Source organism: Procambarus clarkii, chromosome 81 (genome assembly GCF_040958095.1).
Source record: "Procambarus clarkii isolate CNS0578487 chromosome 81, FALCON_Pclarkii_2.0, whole genome shotgun sequence".
Classification (NCBI taxonomy): Eukaryota; Metazoa; Arthropoda; class Malacostraca; order Decapoda; family Cambaridae; genus Procambarus; species Procambarus clarkii.
The window spans coordinates 17,822,365-17,849,985 of NC_091230.1; the positions used below are offsets into that span (position 1 = coordinate 17,822,365).

Consider the following 27,621-nt stretch of genomic DNA (forward strand, 5'->3'; position numbering starts at 1 on the left):
TAGGTTAACCCCGGAGTAAGACGGCCGGTTGAAACGCTACGGTTTTGCTGCGACGAAGAGAGATGAAAAAGACTAAATGGAGAGGAATACGTGGTACACCCGCCTACACAACCACACACCTACACACACACACAACACAGACACACACACACACACACGAGAGAGCCCCAAGTGGCTAGGGTATGTGGATCTGCGCTCGCTAGTTGGCGCTAGGGACGAGTGACTAATGTGGCGGAGTGCGTCTCCGGTGGGTGTTGGAGTGCTACTGAGGGCTGGCCTGGGCCCTGGCCAGGGCTTGGCCTCACACTGGCTGCCCTCTAACGGTGACTGCCCTATACACAGCCGGCTGGCTTTGCCACAGCCGTGCGAAAGCCATTATACTCGTTAACATCTCCTAAAGTGCGGGTATGCGTACGGTAGTGAATATTATCAAAGAACTGGCGGATAAAAGTGCTCCGAAGTGTTTTGTGATGTGTTACCAAAGTGCATTAATGCATGTGTGTGTGTTTTGATACCGGAAATATGTCGCTTCTCCCGTTGTTGTTGGAGAAAGTCATGGTGGTGCTTGAAGATGTGGTTATTGTTATTGTTGGAGAGAGAGAGAGAGATGGATATTGAAGGAGGAGGAGAACCAGGAAAGAAAGGCCACAGTTGGTCTAAGAGCCAGGTGTTGTGGTCTATATATATGTAACGGCAGCTAAAGTATTTCATTCAATTATTATTTTGTAGTTCCCGACAACCTGATGCCTTTGTGAGGCTGTGCTTGCCCGGCAGCCTTTGTGAGGCTGTGCTTGCCCGGCAGCCTTTGTGAGGCTGTGCTTGCCGGGCAGCCTTTGTGAGGCTGTGCTTGCCCGGCAGCCTTTGTGAGGCTGTGCTTGCCGGGCAGCCTTTGTGAGGCTGTGCTTGCCCGGCAGCCTTTGTGAGGCTGTGCTTGCCGGGCAGCCTTTGTGAGGCTGTGCTTGCCCGGCAGCCTTTGTGAGGCTGTGCTTGCCGGGCAGCCTTTGTGAGGCTGTGCTTGCCCGGCAGCCTTTGTGAGGCTGTGCTTGCCGGGCAGCCTTTGTGAGGCTGTGCTTGCCCGGCAGCCTTTGTGAGGCTGTGCTTGCCGGGCAGCCTTTGTGAGGCTGTGCTTGCCCGGCAGCCTTTGTGAGGCTGTGCTTGCCGGGCAGCCTTTGTGAGGCTGTGCTTGCCGGGCAGCCTTTGTGAGGCTGTGCTTGCCCGGCAGCCTTTGTGAGGCTGTGCTTGCCCGGCAGCCTTTGTGAGGCTGTGCTTGCCCGGCAGCCTTTGTGAGGCTGTGCTTGCCTGGCAGCCTTTGTGAGGCTGTGCTTGCCCGGCAGCCTTTGTGAGGCTGTGCTTGCCTGGCAGCCTTTGTGAGGCTGTGCTTGCCCGGCAGCCTTTGTGAGGCTGTGCTTGCCTGGCAGCCTTTGTGAGGCTGTGCTTGCCGGGCAGCCTTTTGTGAGGCTGTGCTTGCCTGGCAGCCTTTTGTGAGGCTGTGCTTGCCTGGCAGCCTTTCTAAACATTTTCTAGTGTAATCCTGTGTTAACACACCAAAACTACTGTAAACAGCTCTGTTTACATCGTCTTAATTTATTCCTTTGTCCGTGTAAATATTTGCGTCACGTCTCCCCGAGGTGAAGATCTCGGGTAAATGACCAGATTCATCCTATTCATCGGAGCAAAGGTGCCTGATATTGGAGACTCTTCAGCCTTATTACTTGAAACTGCCTCCTCACTGGGTTATTTTGACTACAATAAGTGATTAATGTAACGGTTTGTTTGGGGTGGATTATTGTGTAGTTTTGATGGAGATTGGTGGTGAGGGAACAAGACCTGCCTCGGGGGGCCACGCCCCTCCCTGTAGGACCTGCCTCGGGGGTCCACGCCCCTCCCTGTAGGACCTGCCTCGGGGGGCCACGCCCCTCCCTGTAGGACCTGCCTCGGGGGGCCACGCCCCTCCCTGTAGGTCCTGCCTTGGGGGCAAGGCAGGGGCAGAAGGTGGGTTGCGAGGAGCATCCACCTCCTCGGTCCCTCCCTCTTTGCTTCCTTTCTCTCCTGCATCCTGAGGAGTCGGAGAATGTCTCCGTCACACCTTGGGGCTCCGAGGGTGGCTGCAGGCGTCTCCATTGTCCTCTCCCCCCGTGACCACGTGCACAGGTTCACGTGGACGTCACTATAACGTGGTGCACGTAGCTGCTTGACCCATGAATGAGTTGTCTTGTGAATGGCTTTCCGGTTCCGGCACTCTGAGGAGTTGCCAGTTTGTGCTTGCTGGCATCTGATGCTACACAGAGTACTGATGTTCGTGGCTACATTGGGATATACCCACTCGAATATACTTGAGTATATTATGATAACTATGATATACTAGTGTACTTTGGGTATACAGAGAATGTTCCTGTTTGTGACAGGATTTGACGCTGAAATACAATTCCTATGTAATGCAAATGACCTGCATATTTAACTATCATTTCCACATGTAATTGTCAACACTGGTTGGAAAGGCGAGGCTCGGGAGCCGATGCTCGGCCCTACAAGAGTATCTAAATAGGAACATGCTCTCCCTCAGTATGTACCCACGAATACAGTGGGTCTCTGTATTCGTGAGTGTAATACAGGGTGTGGGTATACCTTGGCTGGTCGTGTGAGGGTGACGCTATTGTTGAAGTCGAGGAGGAGGAGGTGCAGGTGAAGGAGGTGGTGGTGGTGGTGGAGGAAGAGGAGGTAGTGGTGGAGGTGGTGGTGGTGGAGGAGGAGGAGTAGGAGGTATACGTCATACCAGAGGAATGGGTCGTCCTTAAGATCCTCTTCGTGTGAGGGGTGCTGGGGGGGGGGGGTTAGTTCTTGCAACAGGGTGTGGAGACTAAGGTGTTCTTGCAGCAGGGTGGGGAAGGGCGGGGAAGTAGTTCCTGTCGCAGGAAGATTCTCTCAACATTTCCAGCGAGATAATAAGGTATACCTTATAATGCCAGTGGGGAAAATGGGTGTTGACTCATGCTTCGGAGGCGGAAACAAAGATCAGAGGTCACAGACCAAAGCTGATGTTGCTCTAGGCTTGTAGGGTAGTTGGGTAGGTTCAAGAGCGCCTACCCTCCTGGGGCCAGATTCACGAAGCACTTACGTAAGTACTTACGAAACTGTACATCTTTTCTCAATATTTGGCTGATTTGTTTACAATTATTAAACAGTTAATGAGCTCCGAAACACCAGGAGGCTGTTTATAACAATAATAACAGTTGATTGGCAAGTTTTTACGGTTGTAAACTGTTTAATAAATGTAACCAAAGCCGTCAAAGATTGAGGAAAGACGTACACTTTCGTAAGTACTTGCGTAACTGCTTCGTGAATCTGACCCCTGGCTTGTCCTTACATCCTTACCTATCACTGCTTACCTGTCAGTGACTATGGGAAAGCGAGGTCTAGCTCCTTACACCTTGCAGCCTGTTGTTGTAAGCGAACTGTCTTAGCGTTCGAATTCTGCCAATTGACCTTAAAATTGTGGCTGGAGGCGGTCATCCACATCTTTCAATGCATTCCACAGGGTACGAGTAGGTACAGGGTGTCCTTGCTCATTCCTTTTCTTAGACGTTTTCTTAAAAGCTTCCATTAAAATCCTCATGTCCGCCTTTCTCTCAGTTTAAAGTGGTCCATGTCCATTTCATGTCCAACAATTTGTCACTTTTCGGTATCTTGTATGTTATCATATTCCAGTTCAGTCCAGCCACCAGACCTCGCCAAACAAGGGCTGGTCGCACTCCAACCCGTAATGTTACAAATCACGCCGCTTTTCGCTCGTATTCTCAATCGGGCCAAAAAATGGACGTAATTCAAAATGAAATCGGCTTACGAAAGTGACGTGCTGTTCCGTTTTCTGTTTTGAGGCATCTATATTAGGCTGTTAGGTTAGGAGAGGAAACTTTTAATAAATAATTTGCATGACGTTTTGAAACTTTAGGAGAACTTCTTGCCCTTCTTGCCCGACCGTGGGAGCCGGTCGGCCGAGCGGACAGCACGCGGGACTTGTGATCCTGTGGTCCTGGGTTCGATCCCAGGCGCCGGCGAGAAACAATGGGCAAAGTTTCTTTCACCCTATGCCCCTGTTACCTAGCAGTAAATTAGGTACCTAAATTAGGTCAGCTGTCACGGGCTGCTTCCTGGGGGTGGAGGCCTGGTCGAGGACCGGGCCGCGGGGACACTAAAAAAGCCCCGAAATCATCTCAAGATAACCTTCTAACCTACCAGAGGACCCTTAACTTGCTGTTTTGGAATAAAAAGTCTAAAATTTATTTTCAATCATTTTTCATTTTTTTCCGTAGCGCATACGATCGAAAAATGACGTAATTTATAAGAGGACTGAAACTACTAGGTCGCCACCCAGTGGTTTCAGGTCCATCACTTGTACCATTGTTGACTGCTGCTGGCATTCCTACGGAATTCAATAGGTATTTTCAAAGTTTAAGACCGACTATAAGACGCCAACGACGCAAATCAGTGTAGCTGGCCCGTCTTGGCGGCAATTATCACAGTTCATCCTCATCTCCAACCTCAGATACGTCCGCACCCAAGCAACCCCCCTAACCTGTCGAGGCTCCAGTTCAGAGAAAATGTCAGTATTATTATGACGGTTTAATTTATATTGATACGTCATACGTCGCAGTGTGATTCCGTATGTATGTATGTATGTATGTATGTATGTATGTATGTATGTATGTATGTATGTATGTATGTATGTATATATAATATACATACATACACGCGCACACACCCTACCACTCACTCACTCACTCACTCACTCACTCACTCACTCACTCACTCACTCACTCACTCACTCACTCTGATGTATTAAGAGGACGGGTTATGTGGGTCATTGTTTAAGATTCAGCAACTCTGAACAAAAAGTTCCAAGTATCACGGGCTATGGTGAGCCCGTAGTGGAGTTACCTGGCACAGTAGCGGGGCTGTGTTGTGCAGGTTTTCAAGCTTGATCAATATAGGGTTATGGAGTTGGGTGACAGGCTTGACAGCGTGTGACCTTGGTAACAGGTCCCACGTGGTGGCTGGCCTGGACCACTATGGACTGCTTCCGTAGCTCTCAAGGTAAACATTGGTGTCCCCCAGGGCAGGCAGCTTGGCGCCCCTCAATTCAATTTTTCTTTATTATGCACCCCATACCCATCCCGTGGGCGGTGGTGTAAAGGGTTACAGAGGCACATAATCGGTTCAGGAACTGAACCCTCTAGTTCGTTTAACTAAGCAAATAACAATCTTTTTAACACTAGTTACACAATTATTAATGTTATATATACATATACATACTCATACATACATGTACATATATATACATACACGTCACCTACGCAAATACACACATCAATAATCTTTTGTATCATAAGTGATTCAACAAGAGGCTCACAACAGTCACTATACAAGGCACTTTACATCTATGGTGAGTCACACAGTTTCTAGTCTTGCTCCACACCCACCCAACTGGGCGGCAGCTTTACAGTCATGTGCAGGCATTGCCTACAGTAAGCAAATTTTGGATACTTCACTAAGATTTCGGGCAGCACATCATTATGAATGACGTACTTACACATTTCTTGGACACAATTGATGGTGTTATCTCTGAATTCCGCGATTTTTTCACATTCTATTATATAATGACACAAAGTATGCGAATAGTTCTGCTGACAGAGTTTACGTTTAGTCAAATCTACATCAGCAGATGTTACAAACTGCCAGAGGTACTTGTAGCCGAGCCTAAGCCTAGCAGTGGTAACATCTAGAAGTCTGCTAACCTTATTGGATGACCCAGAGACGTGCGGTTCTTCCTGCATAATAGAATGATGATAGATGGAGGAACTGGTGGGAATTTCACTTTGCCTCAAGTCTCCGAAATTTAGTTGATGTTCCCGGAATATTACTGCCCTCAGGCTGCTCAAAGGCAGTCCAAGATGGTAATCAATTCCCTCTTTACGAGCAAAAGTCTTGGCCAACTCATCAGTTCCGTCATGCATTCGGAAACCAAATTATGTATACGTATATATATGTATGTGTACATGTATATATAACATTAATAATTTTGTAACTAGCGTCAAAAGATTATTTGCTTAGCTAAACGAACTAGAGGGTTCAGTTCCTGAACCTATTATGTGCCTCTGTAATCCTTTACACCACCGCCCACGGGATGGGTATGGGGTGCATAATAAAGAAATTGAATTGGAGACCAATATGGGAAGGATTCCTCATTAATTTCGTCTCTAATAGAATTCTTTGTCTCGACTATTAATTTAAATTTTTTACTAATTATTAATTTTACTAATCGTATAAAATAATTTAGATATTTTTATATTATATATTATATTATATAATAATATATTGAAATTATATAGTCAATTTATAATTTATATAATTTATAATTAATATAATTTAGTCAGACACTGAAAGTGTCTGACTAAATCTGTAGTAATGTTCACCAGGATAAAAAAAACCCACAACACTTTGCGTGTTAACTTTGAGGAAGATGAACACTCAGGTGAACCAGTCCTCCAACACACTCAGGTGAACCAGTCCTCCAACACACTCAGGTGAACCAGTCCTCCAACACACTCGGGTGAACCAGTCCTCCAACACACTCGGGTGAACCAGTCCTCCAACACACTCGGGTGAACCAGTCCTCCAGCACACTCAGGTGAACCAGCCCTCCAACACACTCAGGTGAACCAGTCCTCCAACACACTCAGGTGAACCAGTCCTCCAACACACTCAGGTGAACCAGTCCTCCAACACACTCGGGTGAACCAGTCCTCCAACACACTCGGGTGAACCAGTCCTCCAACACACTCAGGTGAACCAGTCCTCCAACACACTCGGGTGAACCAGTCCTCCAACACACTCGGGTGAACCAGTCCTCCAACACACTCAGGTGAACCAGTCCTCCAACACACTCAGGTGAACCAGTCCTCCAACACACTCAGGTGAACCAGTCCTCCAACACAGGTGAACCAGTCCTCCAACACACTCGGGTGAACCAGTCCTCCAACACACTCAGGTGAACCAGTCCTCCAACACACTCAGGTGAACCAGTCCTCCAACACACTCAGGTGAACCAGTCCTCCAACACACTCGGGTGAACCAGTCCTCCAACACACTCAGGTGAACCAGTCCTCCAACACACTCAGGTGAACCAGTCCTCCAACACACTCAGGTGAACCAGTCCTCCAACACACTCAGGTGAACCAGTCCTCCAACACACTCAGGTGAACCAGTCCTCCAACACACTCGGGTGAACCAGTCCTCCAACACACTCGGGTGAACCAGCCCTCCAACACACTCGGGTGAACCAGCCCTCCAACACACTCGGGTGAACCAGTCCTCCAACACACTCGGGTGAACCAGTCCTCCAACACACTCGGGTGAACCAGTCCTCCAACACACTCGGGTGAACCAGTCCTCCAACACACTCGGGTGAACCAGTCCTCCAACACACTCGGGTGAACCAGTCCTCCAACACACTCGGGTGAACCAGTCCTCCAACACACTCGGGTGAACCAGTCCTCCAACACACTCAGGTGAACCAGTCCTCCAACACACTCAGGTGAACCAGTCCTCCAACACACTCGGGTGAACCAGTCCTCCAACACACTCGGGTGAACCAGCCCTCCAACACACTCGGGTGAACCAGTCCTCCAACACACTCGGGTGAACCAGTCCTCCAACACACTCGGGTGAACCAGTCCTCCAACACACTCAGGTGAACCAGTCCTCCAACACACTCGGGTGAACCAGTCCTCCAACACACTCGGGTGAACCAGTCCTCCAACACACTCGGGTGAACCAGTCCTCCAACACACTCGGGTGAACCAGTCCTCCAACACACTCGGGTGAACCAGTCCTCCAACACACTCGAATGCACCAGCCCTCCAACACACTCAGGTGAACCAGTCCTCCAACACACTCAGGTGAACCAGTCCTCCAACACACTCGGGTGAACCAGCCCTCCAACACACTCAGGTGAACCAGCCCTCCAACACACTCAACTTGACACACCAGGAACACTAACTTACAATAGTATTATATAATCATATAGCCTGGTACTCTTACCCAAAACACACGCCATATAATCAAAGGACTTGTAAACAAAAAAATTATATTATTCCATGTAATATTCAAATGTAATCTCTCTAACCTTGTATAATATATATATTATTTGTTTTGAAAGTATATAGATATATTATTATGATGGCAGAACAGCTGGGTGAGACGAGAGGCTCCCTGCGCATACGAGCGAAAAGCAACATAATTTTTAATACTTATAGATTCAGCTACTGGGAACAGAAAGTTCCAAGTAGCACGGGCTATGGTGAGCCCGTTTTGGACTTGCCTGGCACAGGAGCGGGGCTGTAACTCATTTTTAAGAGGACGGGTTGGAGTTTTGTTTGAGCACGTAGGGTTGCGCCAAGCTAGGCTACCTGGGGGGGGGGGGTGCGTGCGGGTGTACAAACGCCTTACAAACCACATTCCAGTTCAATAAATCCCAGAAGTATATGTTTAACACATCTCTAACCCTGTCCATGGAGGACAGAAGAAAATATATATATGCTGGTTAGCATTGTAAATGTGTGGCCACGTCTGTGGTAGAAAATAATAAAAAAAATACTGCAGGGTTGATAATCCTCCTTAAACCCCCCCCCCCCCCTTCCTATATAGTTCTCGTAAATATTGCCATAAGATAAAGACGTCTTTGGTTACCTCTTAATGCTCATATTGTTTCCTATATTATATACAGTAATTTTTTATATACATTAGTTTACAGCCTAGCATCAGGCCGGGCTCGGGGAAGTAGAACAACTCGCGAAACCGTCTCCAGGTATGCTCCAGGTATTGCAATGGAAATATTACATATTGTTGATATAATTTTCTGTAAAACAATGATTCGCATCATGGCGGGAGCTTAACCCTTAACCCCCCAAATGCTGTACGTTGGCAAAAAAACTAACAATCAATCACCTGATTAGTTTGTCACCGTCCTTTGAATTGGCTAACGTGTTGTTAGCCAATTAGAAGGCCACAAGCGTTTGAAGGGGCGCTTACGGCCTTCTATAGTACTCAATGTGGCCTTCGAAAGCCATTTTAAATACTAGTAAAACCTTGTATAGTGAAGAGCAACGTTATAATAGAGCTCAATTGAAGCTTTACAATGTTTGTCAGGCCTAAACATTAGAAAACTTTTTCATCAGACTATTTGCATAGTGAGCGAGACAAGTTCCTGCGAGACGAGTTCCTTTCTCTCGCAAATGAAAAGTGATGCATTTCTCTTGTATATATTTTTAGTATGTTAAAACATGTGTTAAAACAAAATGGTGGCCTGTAACGAAACAGGCAGCATGGCACTGTTTCGTTAAATTAATGAAACACTACATGCGTTTTATTCGTTGGAAGTTAGTATGAAATGCAGTTGAATGTATGTGGTGTATTATACATTGTGTGGCTGTATATCTCGCCGAGTATAATAAGACCTTCGTATGACAAGGTCAACCCCTGGTGTAGGAAATATATATATGGGAAGTGTGTGAGTACTCACCTAATTGTGCTTGCGGGGGTTGAGCTCTGGCTCTTTGGTCCCGCCTCTCAAATGTCAATTAACTGTGGTGTACAGATTCCTGAGCCTACTGGGCTCTATCATATCTACATTTGAAACTGTGTATGGAGTCAGCTTCCACCACATTACTGCCTAATGCATTCCATCCGTTAACTACTCTGACACTGAAAAAGTTCCTTCTAATGTGTGTGTGTGTGTAGGGGTCGAGCTTTAGCTCCTGGTGCTGGCCTTTCCAGTTGGTAGCCACATATGATATAATGACCGGTGCCCTGTGGATGTTACCTAGTGTGCGCGCATTGCTGTCTGCGGTGAAACAGTGGGAGTACAACACCACTGGAGCCAAACCCCAGCTGCTACCCAACAGTACATCAGTCATGCAAGGCGGGCGGGTGAGGGCTCCGGCCACCGGGGTCTATGGTGTTGATGTTGACAGGTTTCATGGGGTGTAGAGTTGGGAGAGGGGGGGGTAATATAGGGGTGTGTGGGCGAGGCCTGTAATGAGAGGGTGTGGGTGGGCGAGGTGGTGATGGAATGTGGGTAGTGGGCGTTGGGGAGTGTTCTGGGATGGGTGTAGAGTCCCCCCCTCCCCTCCCCTCTATCCAATGGCAGGAAGGTGTAGGAGGAAGTAACTGGGGTATGTCCTGCCCTCCTCCCCTGCACCTCCCTCACCTTCATTACTCACTCTAACCCCACCAACACCCATGAAACCCCCCCCCCCCATAAAGGTGGGCCACAGGTCAGCACCTGATCCTGCTCCTCCTGACCAGGTTAGACCACAAAGACTCACTCACTCACTCACTCACTCACTCACTCACTCACTCAGATGACTCTAGCCTCACCGACCCGCCACATCACACACATTAAATCCCTATAAACTAATCCTTCGATCAGGCGTGTAACAGTTAACCAGGATTAACCTCGACGACAGGAGTCTTCCCCCAGGCCGGCCAAGCGGTCAACTCCACTACACGCGTCCTGGCCATCAGTCATACTGACCACCTGTCAAGCGGAGTCTGTGGCGGGGTTACACTTAAGGGGCAGTAATAAGGGGTATAACCAGGCGTTTGTCATCATGTTGACCAAACCACACACTACAAGGTGAAGGGACGACGACGTTTCGGTCCGTCCTGGACCATTCTCAAGTCGTTTCTATCCTGCCTCGACTCAAATCGATGCGTTTGTCACCATCTTTACCTGCGGCTGGGTTAAAAAGCGACGGACACTAAAGCCCCGAAATCATCTCAAGATAACCCGGGACCATAGTACAGGGCTTCCTATACACTAGTCTCTGTAATGGAAGTAAAGTTGGATGAAATCTTTCGTACTTCGGTCGCTATTCTAAACAAAATGAAGAGCCTGCTTGCTCCTAATTCATGCGCTAATGATGGTATTCTAGCTTGTGGGTGTATTACTTTGTGATTCAAGTGACACTCGGCTTCGGGACTTGTCACCATTGGTGGTGTAGAGGTGTACCACGTCCCACTCTCTTGTGTTTAGCTTGTACATGTTGGACTCGTCTCTGTTCACCGTCCTGGTTCACTGCTCAGACCTGAAGGTCCTATTGTGGCCTCTTTGTTAGAGTGTATAGTATGTCGTGTTTTAGTGTGCTGTCAGCGTCATTATCCGGCTCCCCACTTTCATGGGGGAGGGAGAGACCATCCGGCTCCCCACTTTCATGGGGGAGGGAGAGACCATCCGGCTCCCCACTTTCATGGGGGAGGGAGAGACCATCCGGCTCCCCACTTTCATGGGGGAGGGAGGGACCATCAGCAGTCAAGAGGAAGAAATGTAATATACATTTTCTCCCTCACCACCCCTGGGAGCCGGTCGGACGAGCGGACAGCACGCTGGACTTGTGATCCTGTGGTCCTGGGTTCGATCCCAGGCGCCGGCGAGAAACAATGGGCAGAGTTTCTTTCACCCTATGCCCCTGTTACCTAGCAGTAAAATAGGTACCTGGGTGTTAGTCAGCTGTCACGGGCTGCTTCCTGGGGGTGGAGGCCTGGTCGAGGACTGGGCCGCGGGGGACACTAAAAAGCCCCGAAATCATCTCAAGATAACCTCAAGATAACCACCATGTTTAGTGTGTGTTGTCTACTCTCTCCCACTCACCATTTCTGCCCACCGCCCCTCTCCTCATACCCTCGTCTACACTCTTAATACCCACTCTTCACTCTCTCACCAGGCACTGGGTCACCGTGCCCCAGACCGTCTTGAAGACGCTCTCCTTCATCTTGTTCTTTATTAACTTTTGCACTCGTCTCATATTCATTCCTTTCTCTATTCTCCATCTGTTTATACATCGACAAGCGACATCGTTTTTATATATATAGTGAAGAGTTAAGATCCTGTCGAGAGACTTTCAAGCTGGTTTTTACTCCTTGTGTCCTCAGTGTTGGCATCTGGTGAGGTAGGAGGCCAGTGTAGGTCAGAGAGGGTTGGGTACTGGTGTTGGTCACACTGTATGGGGTTGAGAGGAGGTTTTCTGCAAGAAAGTGAATAAGCTGGGACATGGTAAGTCAGTGTGTTGATGGGCGTGTTTGGGAGAGTGATTGGTGAGTAGGGTGGTGGGTGTGTAGGTGGGCGAGCGGCCAGTGGTGGTGTAGGTGGGACGGTAATGAGGACGTAACCTGAGGATGACGGCCGTGGTGAAGGCGGAGGTTGTGCAGGTGGTGGTGGCGGCTCCTTACTCCTGCCTAATAATGGGGGTGACGCCGCCGCCACCAGGAGAGACGGTGTGGCCTCGACGGCAGCCGTACACAGGTCTGAGGACCGCCCCGGACCCCGCCACGGACCCCGCCCCGCCACCTGCACCTACAGGAGAGAGGCGCTCAGAGCGTGGTGCTGGGGGGAGGGGGGCTCTAGTAACGCCAGCGTCCATGTGTATACAATATACAGCGTAATTTAGTATGTACCCAAGACCCATTTTCTGGGCGGTGATCGTTTTGTTAAAGGTACATAATGGGTTCATAAATTTATTTGTAATACAGAGGGTACGCGTTACGGGCAGCGACCCATGATGACACTCCTGCTCTCCCGCTCAAGTGATTTTTCTCAAATATATCTTATTGCTGTCAATTGTTTGTGTACAAACAACTTATCAACACCCCCCCCCCTTCATGCCCTCCAGTGCCCCCCCCCCCCACGGGAAGCCCTCCACCAGCCATGAGTGATTAGTGCCGGGAAGGCGGTGACGTCAGAGCAGTGCCATAAACCGCTGGCACCATTATCTGGGCTCCAAGCCCCTCCGCTGGTAGTGACTGGCGCTGGCTGCGGCCTGAGCCTCACGCCGGGTTACGGGCTCACCATAGCCCGTGCTACATGGACACTTCGTCCTGAGTAGCTAAATCTTTAACATCATCACGCCGGGGGTCATGCCCCCCTCTCCTCTCCACCACAGGGAACTACCACCGGGGAGACCACGGGAGACATCTCCCGTCACGCAGGGTGCAGTCGCACCTCCACAGATCTCCAGTATCATCTATTGATATTGGAAATGGCTCAAAAGGGCCATCACTTATGGGCTATTCATGCCCGTGCCACGTCTTGGGTGGCTTAATCTTCTCTCTCTCGGGGAGACGCCCACTGGGGCATACAGGCCACCCGTCCCCCTGGGTTAAGTCTTCAGACTTTGCCCGCCCGCCCGCCCGCCCACCCACACCAACGCCCGAGAGAGCAGGTGGGTGCGGCAACTGGTTCATGGTATTCGTAACCACTAAACCTCGCTGCTGGCCGTACCTGAAGGGGTGGTGGGCGAGGCGGCGCTGTAACACCACCAGACAAAGGCATGGTGGTGGCTGCCCTCTGGCGGTAGTCGCCTGCAGCAGCAGCAGCAGCAGCAGCGGCACTCCACCCAATAAGTGCATGTGTTCGTGTGCAGGGGGGGGGGGAGGGGTCGTTTACCTAATAGTGCTTAACTAACAATACATGGAGTCTGCCTCTGCTACTTCAACTCTGTGGATTCCATGTGTTTACAACTCTAGTCACTGTCAAAATTCTTATAATGTATCTAGCTGCAAGTCAAGATACTTGGTTTCCACCTGTGTCCCCTTGTTCTTGTATCACACATTTAAAGTAGTCTGCCCTCTCTGTCCCCCCTCCCACCTCCCTGAGAATTCTATATGTTGTAATCATGTCTCATTTGAAACTATTTTTTAATGAGGTTAGTTTCTTTAGCTTGTCCACACAACTCATACCTGTCGGCACCGGTAACAGTCTGGTGGGACACCTTTGGACACTCCAGCTTTGATTTGTGTTTGAGACGAAGGCTGTGCATGAGTGAGCGCGAGCGTGCGCGCATTTGCTCTTTACTCCTAAACATTTGAACATGGGACGATTTAGTTAAAGACTGAACTACTGTCATGATGAACTTGTCGTCGTCCTGTATATAATAATCCTGACTGTGTCCTCTCTCCCTGTACCTCTCTCTCCCGCTCCTCCCCCAGTACCCCCTCTCCTGCCCCTCCCCCTGTACCCCCCCCCTCACCCCCTCCCCCAGTACTCCCCCCCCCTCACCCCGGACCCCCTCCCCCAGTACCCCCCCCCTCCCCCCCGGACCCCCTCCCCCCCGGACCCCCTCCCCCCTGAAAATAGCGGACATTGAAGGGGGAAGTTATCCCAAGTTGGAGGTTACCAAAGTTTAGACGGCATGAATTGGCGCTTAAAAGGAGGGGAGGCAACCCCAGAAATATGTCCAAGTTGGGATGGATAAAGTTGTTGTTAGATGGTGGTTGTGCTGGGGGGGGGGGGGGGCTCGGGGCTGGGGGGGGGGTCATCGGATGGAGGGGAAGCACTCGACCAGCAGTAGAACTCCTGAGTTGATTCCCTACCTTGTCTTCCTGGTAGTAGGACCCCCGGATGTACAGCCTGGGGAGGTGGGGAGACAGACCACCTCCCTACTTCACAGGTGTGATCCCGCAGACCGTCTAAGACACTCCACTAATCAATATTTCTTCCCGACAAAGTATAAGGTACCTGTATCATTTGCTCACCATTTGGTCCGGGAGACATCTCCCGTCATGCAGGGTGCAGTCGCACCTCCACGGATCTCCAGTATCATCTCTTGATACTGGTAAGGGCTCAAAAGGGCCACCACTTACGAGCTATTCATGCCCGTGCCACCTTTTGGGTGGCTTAATCTTTATCAATCAATCATCTTAAGGCACCTGCTGCTGCTTGCTTCATCCCGGAGATGGTCTCCTTCCTACAGTACCTGGCCCCCAGCAACCTCTTGAGAAAGTCTACGAGAAAAGTTGAAGATGTACATTGGCTTGCCGCGAGACTTGTCTCTGGACGTGATGGGTGGTGTCGAAGGACACGCACATACAAGAACTGGATCTAAAGACAATACAAAATATATAAGTATCATGCATAAGGGAAGTACTAGGATGCAGGCGATGAGTCACGAAAGAACTTACGCAAGCACTTACGAACGTGTACATCTTTCCTCAATCTTTGACGGCTTTGGTTACATTTATTAAACAGTTTACAAGCATGAAAACCTCCCATTCAACTGTTGTTATTGTTATAAACAGCTTTCTAGTGCTTCGGAGCTCATTAGCTGTTTAATAATTGGAAACAAAGCCGCCAAAGATTGAGAAAAGATGTACAGGTCCGTAAGTGCTTGCGTAAGTTCTTTCGTGAATCTGGCCCCAGGCGATGAGTCACAATAACGTGGCTGAAGTATGTTGACCAGACCACACACTAGGAGGTGAAGGGACGACGACGTTTCGGTCCGTCCTGAACCATTCTCAAGTCGATTGTGTGTCGAAGTACTAGGATGATACAGGAGGAAGTGTTGATAATGTATACCAATGCAACTTGATATTAAGGATTGAATGAAGGTAGGGAAGGAGGAAGAGACAGAAGAGCCATAGGAATGTGAGGAATATGGCAAATTAGCGTTAGAATAATAGGAAGAAGGAATGAACTAATAGGAGGGGGCAGAAGCCCCCCCTCGCTTCATAATGTGTAACATAAATATAACCAGAACAATTTAGGTCCGTAGTCATTACCTTAATGTTTAGACTCGAGACGATCAGCGGCTGTAAAGGCGAGATCAAGAGCTAAAGTTCGACCAGTGCAGTCACAAATGAGTATAAGGTCACTGCGGGCTGCTTAACTGCCTACCCTTCCCTCCAAACATTAAGATGAAGAACAAAAGTGAGCACAGACGGAGGTGGTGGAGGAGTGTTTGTATTTAGTCTAACTCTCTTCAATAATGTTTGGAGTGTTTTTGTTATGTAAACTGGTGTGGAAAACAAAAATAAACCAACAATGGCGTCGGTGAGATGTTCTCACCTTCACAAGCTAAATGAAACCAAACACAATTGTGGGCAGCTACGTGCATTGTCTATCGCTGGCGCCGAGGGGGATCGGATCCCACTATAGCGTGTCCTGTAGCTGTGGGGGGGTGTATTCACCTAATTGTGTTTGCGGGGGTTGAGCTTTGCTCTTTCGGCCCACCTCTCAACTGTCAATCAACTGTTTACTAACTACTTTTTTCCCCACACCACACACACACACACACCAGGAAGCAGCCCGTGACAGCTGACTAACTCCCAGGTACCTATTTCCTGTTAGGTAACAGGGGCATTCAGGGTGGAAGAAACTTTGCCCATTTGTTTCTGCCTCGTGCGGGAATAGAACCCGCGCCACAGAATTAAGAGTCCTGCACGCTATCCACCAGGCTACCAGGCCCCGTGTGTGTACTCACCTAATTGTACTCACCTAATTGTGCTTGCGGGGGTTGAGCTCTGGCTCTTTGGTCCCGCCTCTCAACCGTCAATCAACTGGTGTACAGATTCCTGAGCCTATTGGGCTCTATCATATCTACATTTGAAACTGTGTATGGAGTCAGCCTCCACCACATCACTTCCTAATGCTCGGAAGTGTGTGTGTGTGTGTGTGTGTGTGTGTGTGTGTGTGTGTGTGTGTGTGTGTGTGTGTGTGTGTGTGTGTGTGTGTGTGTGTGTGTGTGTGTGTGTCACAAACTGAATTGTATATTTTAATACGCTGTCGCAAAGGATTAAACGCAGGAAATATTAATTATAATCCCCATGACTAAACCATTACGAGAGATTATTGCAACATATGCAACTTGGTATGGACAGAATGGAGCGTTATAATCGCCCGCTGAAGGGCACAAAACAACTGCATGTATAATCTCAGAGAAGATTTTTTCGGGCTATTCATGCCCGTGCCACCTTTGGGATGGCTTAATCTTTAATCAAACAATCGGCAGTGTTGAGGATCAAGGGACCAGTTTCCAGGAGTGGAATAGGGATGAATAAAATAATTGAATGAAAGAAATCCACAAGGGCCGTGACGAGGATTCGAACCTGCGTCCGACAGAATTGAATGTCGTGAAGCTATGACTAAACTGATGTATACTGACACACAGAGATCACACTAACGTGATGCATCAAATGAACAAATCCACAAGGGCCGTGACGAAGATTCGAACCTGCGTCCGGGAGCATCCCAGACACTGCCTTAATCGACTGAGCTACGACAGGGTTAAAAGGGTTGAAACCGAAGTTCTACTGAACTTACTGGATCCTCGGAGAGGCTACGGGATCCAATAAGTTCAGTAGAACTTCGGTTTCAACCCTTATACCCTGTCGTAGCTCAGTCGATTAAGGCAGTGTCTGGGATGCTCCCGGACGCAGGTTCGAATCCTCGTCACGGCCCTTGTGGATTTGTTCATTTGATGTATAGTGTGCTAAAATAATGACTAATAGCATCGTTATATTAACATGCATATATTCCTATAATACCAAGAATAAAGGGGGTAAAGCTAGACACTTATAAAATAATTCATGGGTATTTACACTTGAATAGAAATGCATATGATGTAGTGAATGTGTGAATGGAGTGTGTGCGCGTGATAAGAATATGGAAGGAGAGGGCCAAGACGCGCCTAACAAGAGCTGCAGACTGGTCAGGCATGATAACTACCCAGCCCGTCCTCCTAAGGATTCCCAACGTCAAGATAACGGGTCAGTTTAAAATAGTCTCTCTTAACTTGCCAGAGGACCCAAAAGAGAAAACGGGACAGTACGGGAATTTTGCCAGCCGCTTCCGTTTTCTAGCACGACAATTTTTGGGCTTGTGTAACGTATACGATCGAATTGCGAATGTTATTTGTAAGAGGACAAGTTGCAACAAGGACAGGAAGCTGTATGGTCGTGCATGTTAACTACCAGGTACGTGAGTATTGCTACTAGGCGTGCACACACACTGGTTCCTCCCTGGAGACACAAACCGTAACTGTCTCTATTTTCCGCTTGTTACAACTTGTAATAAAGTTGTTACATCTTGGCTTAACGTGTTTATGACGCATTAGAACGTTGTTACAGCGTGTTATATTGGTTGTTATAACTGGTTAAGTGTTAAAACTTGTTCGAACGTTGTACCAACGTCTTAGTTTCGGTGTGTGTTTGGCGGGTGGTGGTTTGATTGGTCTCTATATCCATGGTACAGTGTTGCAAGCACCTTACGAACATGCTTTACAGGCGGGTCAACTCGTACATGTGCTTGCAGAGTCGAGTACTAATTCCTGGGCCCCGCCTTACCTCTTATTATTTAAAATAGTGACTCCAGAAAATGTCGTTTCATATCATGCATTTTTGAAGCTATTGTATTGGCATCTATTGGCATCAATAAGGAGGCCGAGCGGACAGCACGCTGGACTTGTGATCCTGTGGTCCCGGGTTCGATCCCAGGCGCCGGCGAGAAACAATGGGCAGAGTTTTTTCACCCTATGCTCCTGTTACCTAGCAGTAAAATAGGTACCTGGGTGTTAATCAGCTGTCACGGGCTGCTTCCTAGGGGGTGGAGGCCTGGTCGAGGACCGGGCCGCGGGGACACTAAAAGCCCCGAAATCATCTCAAGATAAGAAAAGATAGATGGTTATCTTGAGGTTAAGTCATTTTTAATTTGCTCACTTCTCTTGCAGTACAAATCTCTAGCATCTGTGACTTGTCTAGGTCTGGAGTGTGTCCACGTGGCGGTCCTCTGACCTGTCTCTTACGCTATATGTCTTATCCTTATCGCCATTATTAATGCCCCCCAAGACTCGTGTATATGTCTTACGCTATATGTCTTATCCTTATCGCCATTATTAATGCCCCCCAAGACTCGTGTATGAGAAAAACTCTGCCCATTGTTTCTCGCCGGCGCCTGGGATCGAACCCAGGACCACAGGATCACAAGTCCAGCGTGCTTCTCTTGCAGTACAAATCTCTAGCATCTGTGACTTGTCTAGGTCTGGAGTGTGTCCACGTGGCGGTCCTCTGACCTGTCTCTTACGCTATATGTCTTATCCTTATCGCCATTATTAATGCCCCTCAAGACTCGTGTATGCCGTTAGTGAAGGCTACATGCATGTTTTCCAGCTGTGTGTGTGTGTGTATAGTGCAGTTGTTGTTGTGGCGCTGGTGTTGGGCAGGTGTTGTGCTCCAAGGTCTTCTCCTCTTACCACTCCTCCACTTGAACCCTCTCCATGGACGACACAAGGAAATGTGTACATGCTGGTTAGCATTGTAAATGTGTGGCCACGTCTGTGGTAGACAATAATAATAATAAACACACAGAAATCACAATAGCGTGATGTATCCAAGTAAATTCAGTAGAATTTCTGGTTACAATTCTTATACTACGTCGTAGCTCAGTCGATTAAGGCAGCGTCTGGGATGCTCTTGGACGCGAGTTCGAATCCTCGTCACGGCCCTTGTGGATTTGTTCATATTAAACACCATATTTGTTCCCCCATCGTATTGAAATATCCCTGTTGCTTCCCCACCGACCTGACCCATCTCGTCACCCTGCAAAGCCTCCACTCTGATTCATGTTTTCCAACGTTTGCAAACATGCGCATTGTGTATGTGAGCACATCCACAATGGCCTTGATGAGGGTTCGAACCTGCACACGGGATGTTCCCAGATGCACCTTAGTCAACTGTACCACGACATGGTCCATGTGGTGGTACAGTTGAGACTAAGACGCGTCTGGGAACATTCTATGAGTAGGTTCGAACCCTCATCACGGCCCTTGTGGATTTGTTCATTTCATATATCGCGCTATTGTGATTTCTGTGTGTATTGTCCATTGTGTTGCTACTATCTGTTATTACCCTCGTCCTGTTCATCACATTCCCGCCTCTCTCTCAGCCCTTCTTTCTTCTTCTTATGTTGTTGTCTTAGATTCAGCTACTGGGAGCAAGTTGCAAGTAGCACGGGCTATGGTGAGCCCGTAGTAGACTTGCCTGGCACAGGAGCGGGGCTGTGTTCTTGATCAGTTCCCTCTTGGGCTGTTTATAACAGTAACAACAGTTGAATGGGAAGTTTTCATGCTTGTAAACAGTTCAATAAATGTAACCAAAGCCGTCAAAGATTGAGGAAAGATATACACGTTCGTAAGCGATTTCGTGAATTTGGCTCCTAGTCAGCTTGTTCAACCCGTCCTCGACTCAAGTCCATTCCATCCAGCGGTCGACCCCACAGACACATTCATAAATCTTAACATGCTGTTCATTCAAAATAGGAATTTTCTCAAATATAAATTATTATTATATTGGCATATTGTACATGTCTAGGCATAGGTTAGGTTAGGTGTTTAGGTTCTGTTGGCGATTATTTGTATTTGTAGTACGTGGGTGAAGCATTTACAGCGTTGTGGTTCGAACAAAATTCGTCAGTGAAGCACTTGTTCCGGAAGTGTTCGAACGTCATCAGTTGTGAGTCGTGAGTCAGCCCGTCCTCCAAACAAAGACCCAAAAGTGATTCCATGCACCCGCCAAACCCCCTGTTTATGAATGAAAAGCGGTTTACACACGACTCACAACTGATTTCGTTCGAACACTTCCGGAACAAGTGCTTCACTGACGAACTTTGTTCGAACCACAACGCTGTAAATGCTTCACCCACGTACTACAAATACAAATAATCGCCAACAGAACCTAAACACCTAACCTAACCTATGCCGAAATATGCACAATATGCCAATATAATATTAATTTATATTCAAGAAAATTCCTGTTTTGAGTGAACAGCATGTTAAGATTTATGAATGTGTGTGTGTGGGGGGGGGGGGGTCGACCGCTGGATGGAATGGACTCGAGTCGAGAACGGGTTGCCCTCTTACACAAGTCTCTGGCAATTGGTTTATTTCAGTGTAGAATTTATATTATCACTGCCGTTTGTGCATTTTCATTGGCTCTCACAACATGAGACCCTTGGCCCGTCCAGCGCGTGGGGCAGTGTTGACATTGTTATTAACGTTGTGTGATTGGTTCTCGCTGTCCTAAGACCTGACCAATAGGGTAGCGGGGAAGTGTTGACGTCACAGGTGAGTGGATTGTAAGTGGTTTGGGGTGACCCAACCGGTGGGCTTGCAATCAAGTGTTGACGTCAATGGCTGTTAGTTTCCTTCTATACTCAAAAGTGCAACAACAGTTTAATTGGTCATTTTTATTTTTAGGGAATTATATTAGTTGAATAATCGAGAAACGGAACTTTGGCCGCATCTGCCATTGTTTTTCTTTTTAGATTCACCTACTGGGAATACAAATGCCCATGTAGCACGGGCTATGGCGAGCCCGTAATTGCGTTGGGTTACTCGCCATAATCTTTTTACTGTGATATTTGGGTCAAAGTTTTAAAAAGGTGAGGTGGGGGGTTCTCCCTTTTCTCTCGTTTCTTTTCCACCTCTGTTTTAATGCACTGGTTTTAGTCTTTTTGATTTAATAACATTCGCATCTGCCAGTTTGTTATAGATTCAGCTACTCGGAACAAGTAGCACGGGCTATGGTGAGCCCGTAATATCTGCCAGTGATTACCTGGCTTTATACATGGGGTTCTGAGGTTCTGCAAGTTACTGGTGTTGATAAAGTGTTGGATGAGCAACTGTGTGTCTGGTCGTCTACAATGTTACCTTACCTTGAGGTGCTTCCGGGGCTTAGCGTCCCCGCGGCCCGGTCGTCGACCAGGCCTCCTGGTTGCTGGACTGATCAACAACCAGGAGGCCTGGTCGACCGGACCGGGCCGCGGGATGTTCGACAATGATCGAACATCCCGCGGTTTATAAACATAGCGGTTTATAAACGGTTTATAAACATATAAACATAGCGGTTTATAAACGGTTTATAAACATCAATGGTTTATATTGTTTGATAATTTTTGTTTAAGGTTTGAGTGATGAATTATTGACAATCATTAGATTATTTGGTCATGTTCGTAGGACAGCAGAATAGGGACTATTGGGTGTGGAGACATTGTGAATCGTAGTCTAGGGGGGGGGGAGGTGAGGTAGACGACCTACTGTACGAGTAGATTGTTCATCTACCGAGGCATCAGAGTAGATTTTTACTGCGTTGAGGACGTATGTTGTCGGTTATTGAGGCTTAGGCTGCTGAAGGTGGAGAGGTGCTTGGTTCCATATGTGGCAAACACTCAAGTGACCGGAGTGTTTAGGTTGTTTGGAAGAGAGGCGTGTGTGTGTACTCACCTAGTTGTACTCACCTAGTTGTGTTTGCGGGGGTTGAGCTTTGGCTCTTTGGTCCCGCCTCTCAACCGTCAATCAACAGGTGTACAGATTCCTGAGCCTATCGGGCTCTGTCATATCTACACTTGAAACTGTGTATGGAGTGAGCCTCCACCACATCACCCCCTAATGCATTCCATTTGTCAACCACTCTGACACTAAAAAAGTTCTTTCTAATATCTCTGTGGCTCATTTGGGCACTCAGTTTCCACCTGTGTCCCCTTGTGCGTGTTCCCCTTGTGTTATAGACTGTCTTTATCTACCCTATCAATCCCCTTCAGAATCTTGAATGTGGTGATCATGTCCCCCCTAACTCTTCTGTCTTCCAGCGAAGTGAGGTTTAATTCCCGTAGTCTCTCCTCGTAGCTCATACCTCTCAGCTCGGGTACTAGTCTGGTGGCAAACCTTTGAACCTTTTCCAGTTTAGTCTTATCCTTGACTAGATATGGACTCCATGCTGGGGCTGCATACTCCAGGATTGGCCTGACATATGTGGTATACAAAGTTCTGAATGATTCTTTACACAAGTTTCTGAATGCCGTTCGTATGTTGGCCAGCCTGGCATATGCCGCTGATGTTATCCGCTTGATATGTGCTGCAGGAGACAGGTCTGGCGTGATATCAACCCCCAAGTCTTTTTCCTTCTCTGACTCCTGAAGAATTTCCTCTCCCAGATGATACCTTGTATCTGGCCTCCTGCTCCCTACACCTATCTTCATTACATTACATTTGGTTGGGTTAAACTCTAACAACCATTTGTTCGACCATTCCTTCAGCTTGTCTAGGTCTTCTTGAAGCCTCAAACAGTCCTCTTCTGTTTTAATCCTTCTCATAATTTTAGCATCGTCCGCAAACATTGAGAGAAATGAATCGATACCCTCCGGGAGATCATTTACATATATCAGAAACAAGATGTGTGTGTGTGTGCGCGTGTGTATGTGTGCGTACGTGCGTGCAAGGGTAGACCAAGAGTCTTGGGCGGTAAGGCAACACAACTTGGTAAAATTAAATAAAGTACAATATGCTATTTGTTAAGTACTGTAGTACACTCAAACACCAGCCCGTTCTCGCCAGCGTTCCCTACGTCAAGTAACCGTCGTACTAAAGTACCATATCCTAACCTACTACAGGCCCCACCAACAGAAAACGGGACATTATATCATTTTCGCCAGCCGCTCTCATTTTCTAGTTCAACAGTTTTTTTGTTTAGCCTCAGGTGCAGTATACGTCAAAATGCGACGTGCTATTTAGGAGGACGGGTTGCATACACGCCCACACCACGCCCACGGTAATGACAGTATACACCCGTCTACGGTGGCAGGGCACGAGGGAAGTAGATAAGGGGTAGAGCAGTCTACCCTTACAGGGGGCAAGGGTACAGGGGGCAAGGGTACAGGGGACGCATGCTGGCCGCAGCTGACTGAAGTCTCTTATGGAAGAATATAAACACCTGCTCCTGTGCAGGTGTTTATATTCACGACGGGCTCACCATAGCCCGTGCTACTTGCAACTTGTTCCGAGTAGCTGAATCTATAACACCGCCACCACCTGGGGAAGTGGCGAACACTGCCTGTGCCTCTCTGTTGAATTGTGAAACGTGCTAAATTGGTGCTAGGTGTTACGTTACGTGATAACGGTGTGTTATAAGGGTGTGTTACAGTTGGCCGTGAGCCCTCTTCCCTGTTGCTGTCATCTATTTTTTGCCAGCTGGTAATACCTAGATCAGCATTACAATGTGTTATTAATCTGGTTTTATTTGCATAACACGACACGTAGATGGAGAGAGGGGAGGAAAGGGGAGGAGGAAGAGAGTAAGGGAGGGGGGGGGGAAGGGTAAGGGAGGGAGGGAGGAGGGGAAGAGGGCAAAGGAGGAGGGAAGAGAGGGGGAAGGTGAGTATAATGCCTGGAATTCCCCCTAGTCTAATAATGTTTCCTGTTGACACAAGTGTTGACAACGCCGTTGAGTAACACAAAGATGAGAGAAGACTGTGTGTGTGTGTGTGTGTGTGTGTGTGTGTGTGTGTGTGTGTGTGTGTGTGTGTGTGTGTGTGTGTGTGTGTGTGTGTGTGTGTGTGTGTGTGTGTGTGTGTTGGTGGCATAGTGTTGAATTAGGCGTTATATCAAGTCGTCGAAGCTTTGGAACGTGACTGCACACAGTGGCGTCTCCTGCCTTCCCCCCTCCCCCTTCCATTCATACCGGGCATAATTCTTGTCTTACAAGCCTCGCGTGTCCTCATGTTCGGCTTGAATAGCTGATAACGTGCCTAAGGCCACTAGGTACACCAACCAGGCTTGAGAGTTGAATGCTTGAGTCTATTAACAACAATCCGTCACCTATATGCATAAGAAATAATTATACTACAAACATAACCACAATACCGTATATTGTGGTGTCTCGATTTAGGACTATAAAGATTGGGTTTTTAAAAAGCAAAATGAAAAGGTGACTTGCTGTCATCTACTATGCTAACTTGGCATATGGCATGTCAGCTTAGTAATGCCTTTTAATTAATCACTGACATTCTAGTATGCAAATTAACACAGGCTATTTCAAATTCCGTTAAGACTAGCCTAGTCATAAGTCATAATCTCTCTATGCGAACAGTGACATGTACGAGCTCACTCCCTCGGGCAGATCTTTCACATAAATGAAGAACAAGACCGAGTTCCAAGACAGAGTTCAGAGTTTCAATGTAGTTCCAAGACCGAGCCTCGTGGGACCACATTTGTTACTTTCCTTCAGCTCGAAACCACCTCTGCCTGATTTTGCTTTCTGTCCTTCAAGCAATCCAGTACCCAGTCCTGTACTGTTTTCATTTATCCCTGCCCGCTTCTGGTAGCTGCACTAGTGATGCAAAAGCTCTTGTATGTATTACTGTTATGTGATAACGGATATAGGACAGCGTGGTCAACGGGCTGACAGATAGACAAGGAGGCATTTCTGCTTGTGTACTGCCATTCTTTGCTGTGAATGAATGTGTGGCCATTTACTGGACCAATTTTGTAGCGTGAATAAGCCTACCTGTTGCATTCTGCACACATGCTGTACCCTTATTGTCTCAACTTCTCATCTGGTGATATTGAGATGCAAGAGCTTGTTCTCTCCAGTCAGCCACATGCACCAGGAACTGTAAAGATTTGGAGACTTTCATGTGGGGCTACACCTAGCAGTTTCCTCTGCTGCGACTTCCAGATTGTAGTTTGTGTTGGGTGTTCTCTGTTGGGTGTCGTAGTGTGGAGGGGGAAGTGGTCGGAGACTTGTGTAGTATCCTTCTCGTTGGAGTGTTAATGGTTGGGTCCTCGTAGCTAGTAAGGTCATCCCGCCGTAATTGGCTTGCGACACCCGTTGTAGTGGGAACAGAGAATAGCGGGGTCACAAGGTCATGCCCCTGGCTGTTCATCTTGTTGACCTCTCACTCTTGACTATGGTGCAATGGTTTGCCACGAGTACCGACACAACAAAATAATCAAGATGATGCGAGTTTAACTCTCAAAGTGTTGATCTCATAAATTGGCCGACTCGTTGAAACCGCTTCATTTAATGTTCTTTTTACAAGTGGGTTCTCATTATCGTTTACCATGGCGAAGGCTGATGGCTGTGTTTCCTTTATTTAAGTAGTTTCAGGTGGTGGACGTGTGAAAGTGTCGAAGGAAGTGAAACAAATACAAAGTTTTGTTGATATTGGAAGTATTATGTGTAGTGCACTTGAGACTCGCGTAAGACTGTGTGGTGGTGGAGGGCGCGTGGGGCGGCTGCCATTGGCTGGCTGGTGAAGCAAGCCTCAAGGAACAGCCAGGGATGCTCTTCCACCACACCGCCGCAAGTGACCACTCTGCTTGGACCATCAACACCACAACCTTACGCTCTACGCCTTCCCACACTGTGTCCACGGCCGCACTACGGTCGCAGCCGGTTTATATACGCCACCGCTTCTATCGCTGCCCTGAGAGTGCACCACAACACGACATTGTACGCTTAGCTTCGGCGGCATCATGCGGCCCCTGCAGTACGCCACCCCACACTGATGCCTCATCATTACGCCGCCATATAATGACTCGCCATTCATGGTTGTGGTGAGGGCGGCTCTGAGCAGGAGGCAGCCTCACCACCCTGCCACCAGACGATGGATAACAACGACAATAACAGTGACGATGACGACGCGTTCGGGATGTTTGGAGGCTACGCGTCGCGTCCCAGGACGCAACGTTCGCACTCCCAGGTCGTGGTGTCCGCCGCCCATACTTTCCTCACCCAGGACGCCGCCCGCGCCACCCACCTTGCCGCTCCGAGGGAGGAGAGGCGGCGCAAGAGCGGCGAAGAGCGGCCCAGAGGAGGCGGGGAGAGGCGCAGGAGCCTCATAGCTGAGGTGCTCGTCTGGGGCAAGAACTGGTGCGGATCACACTCCAGGTTACCCTCGGGGATCCCACACTCGACATGCTCCGCCTCTAATGCTCCAGGTGTAGTCCATCCGGCCCGCAGGCGAACACGGTAGAGCCGGCCTGCTGGCGGGCCTAGTTGAACTAGGCTGTATTAATTTTAGTAATTGGGTAGAAAAAAGTGTGGCAATGTCGTGTGTGGGAACTCCGTAGCTGGTTATCACTAATATCACTGACTATAATGCTTCCTTTAAATCATGCACTAACCTCTCCTAATAAGGTATAAAGCAATATATCTACGGTAAACTTCAAGGGTAGTGATTATAATTTAATAAAAAAAATGGCAGAGTTTAGCAATACACAAACCTCGTGTTTGAAAATTAAAAGGTTTCGTATACCAGCTTCGTCCTGTACTACCTCGCCTTAACTTTGTGCAGTAATAAGTGTTTCAACACCTTTATTCAATCACTAAACCCTTTTATACAATATTGGCTAACCTTTCTAGACATACTAACACAATTCCTGTAGTATGCTTGCCTATTTTTTTCATACACAAGGTAAGTTAGTTTTTAATGTTATTTTATACTACATTAAGATTTTAATTTAAAATAATTTTGAGTTTTATATAGTTAAGCGAGTTCAGAAGCCCAGGTAAATTAATTTTGCTATTTTTTAATATATCTGCATGGTGGCGATTAGTAGTCTGGTCAATGTTCAAGGTTTGCAAACCTCGGGAACGTCTGGGTAAACCTCAAGACGGCGGTAACACGTCACGGTATTCACAATGAGAAGTAAGGTAGACTTCTTGGTATACATATTTCCGAAAACGAAGCCTCGCTTCCATCGCATCATCTGAAACTGTTGTCGACAGGCTCCCGGCCTCCGAAAATAGTTATTTGGTGATGCTAACGCTATATCTATCGAAATATGAGATTCAGATGGCAATAGTTTACTGTTGGAAATAACATATATAGCTAAGACCTCTAGATTTGTGTATTCTTAATGAAGGACTTAATTTTGGCGGGATCAAGTATTCTTGGCAAGGCTGTAAAATATTATATGGAAATCAATAGCTCTTTTTCACTGTTAGGAGTTAAGCAAGGAC

At 47.8% G+C, this 27,621-nt stretch overlaps 1 protein-coding gene across 22 annotated transcripts in view; it reads left to right on the top strand.

Moving 5' to 3' along the window:
• The window catches only part of Evi5 (ecotropic viral integration site 5), a 317,622-nt gene that overhangs the window by 261,979 nt on the left and 28,022 nt on the right, over positions 1–27,621 (top strand). Inside the window, exons 1-2 of one of the 22 annotated variants that reach the window (XM_069315231.1) lie at positions 206–247; positions 25,759–26,529. The exons of 20 other annotated variants lie outside the window; for them this stretch is intronic. In XM_069315231.1, coding sequence (XP_069171332.1) covers positions 26,264–26,529 — 266 coding nt within the window. In that variant the 5' untranslated portion in view covers positions 206–247; positions 25,759–26,263. Of the gene's footprint in view, positions 1–205; positions 248–25,755; positions 26,530–27,621 lie in introns of those variants that run through there. One more of the 22 variants, XM_069315232.1, reaches the window with a different exon arrangement.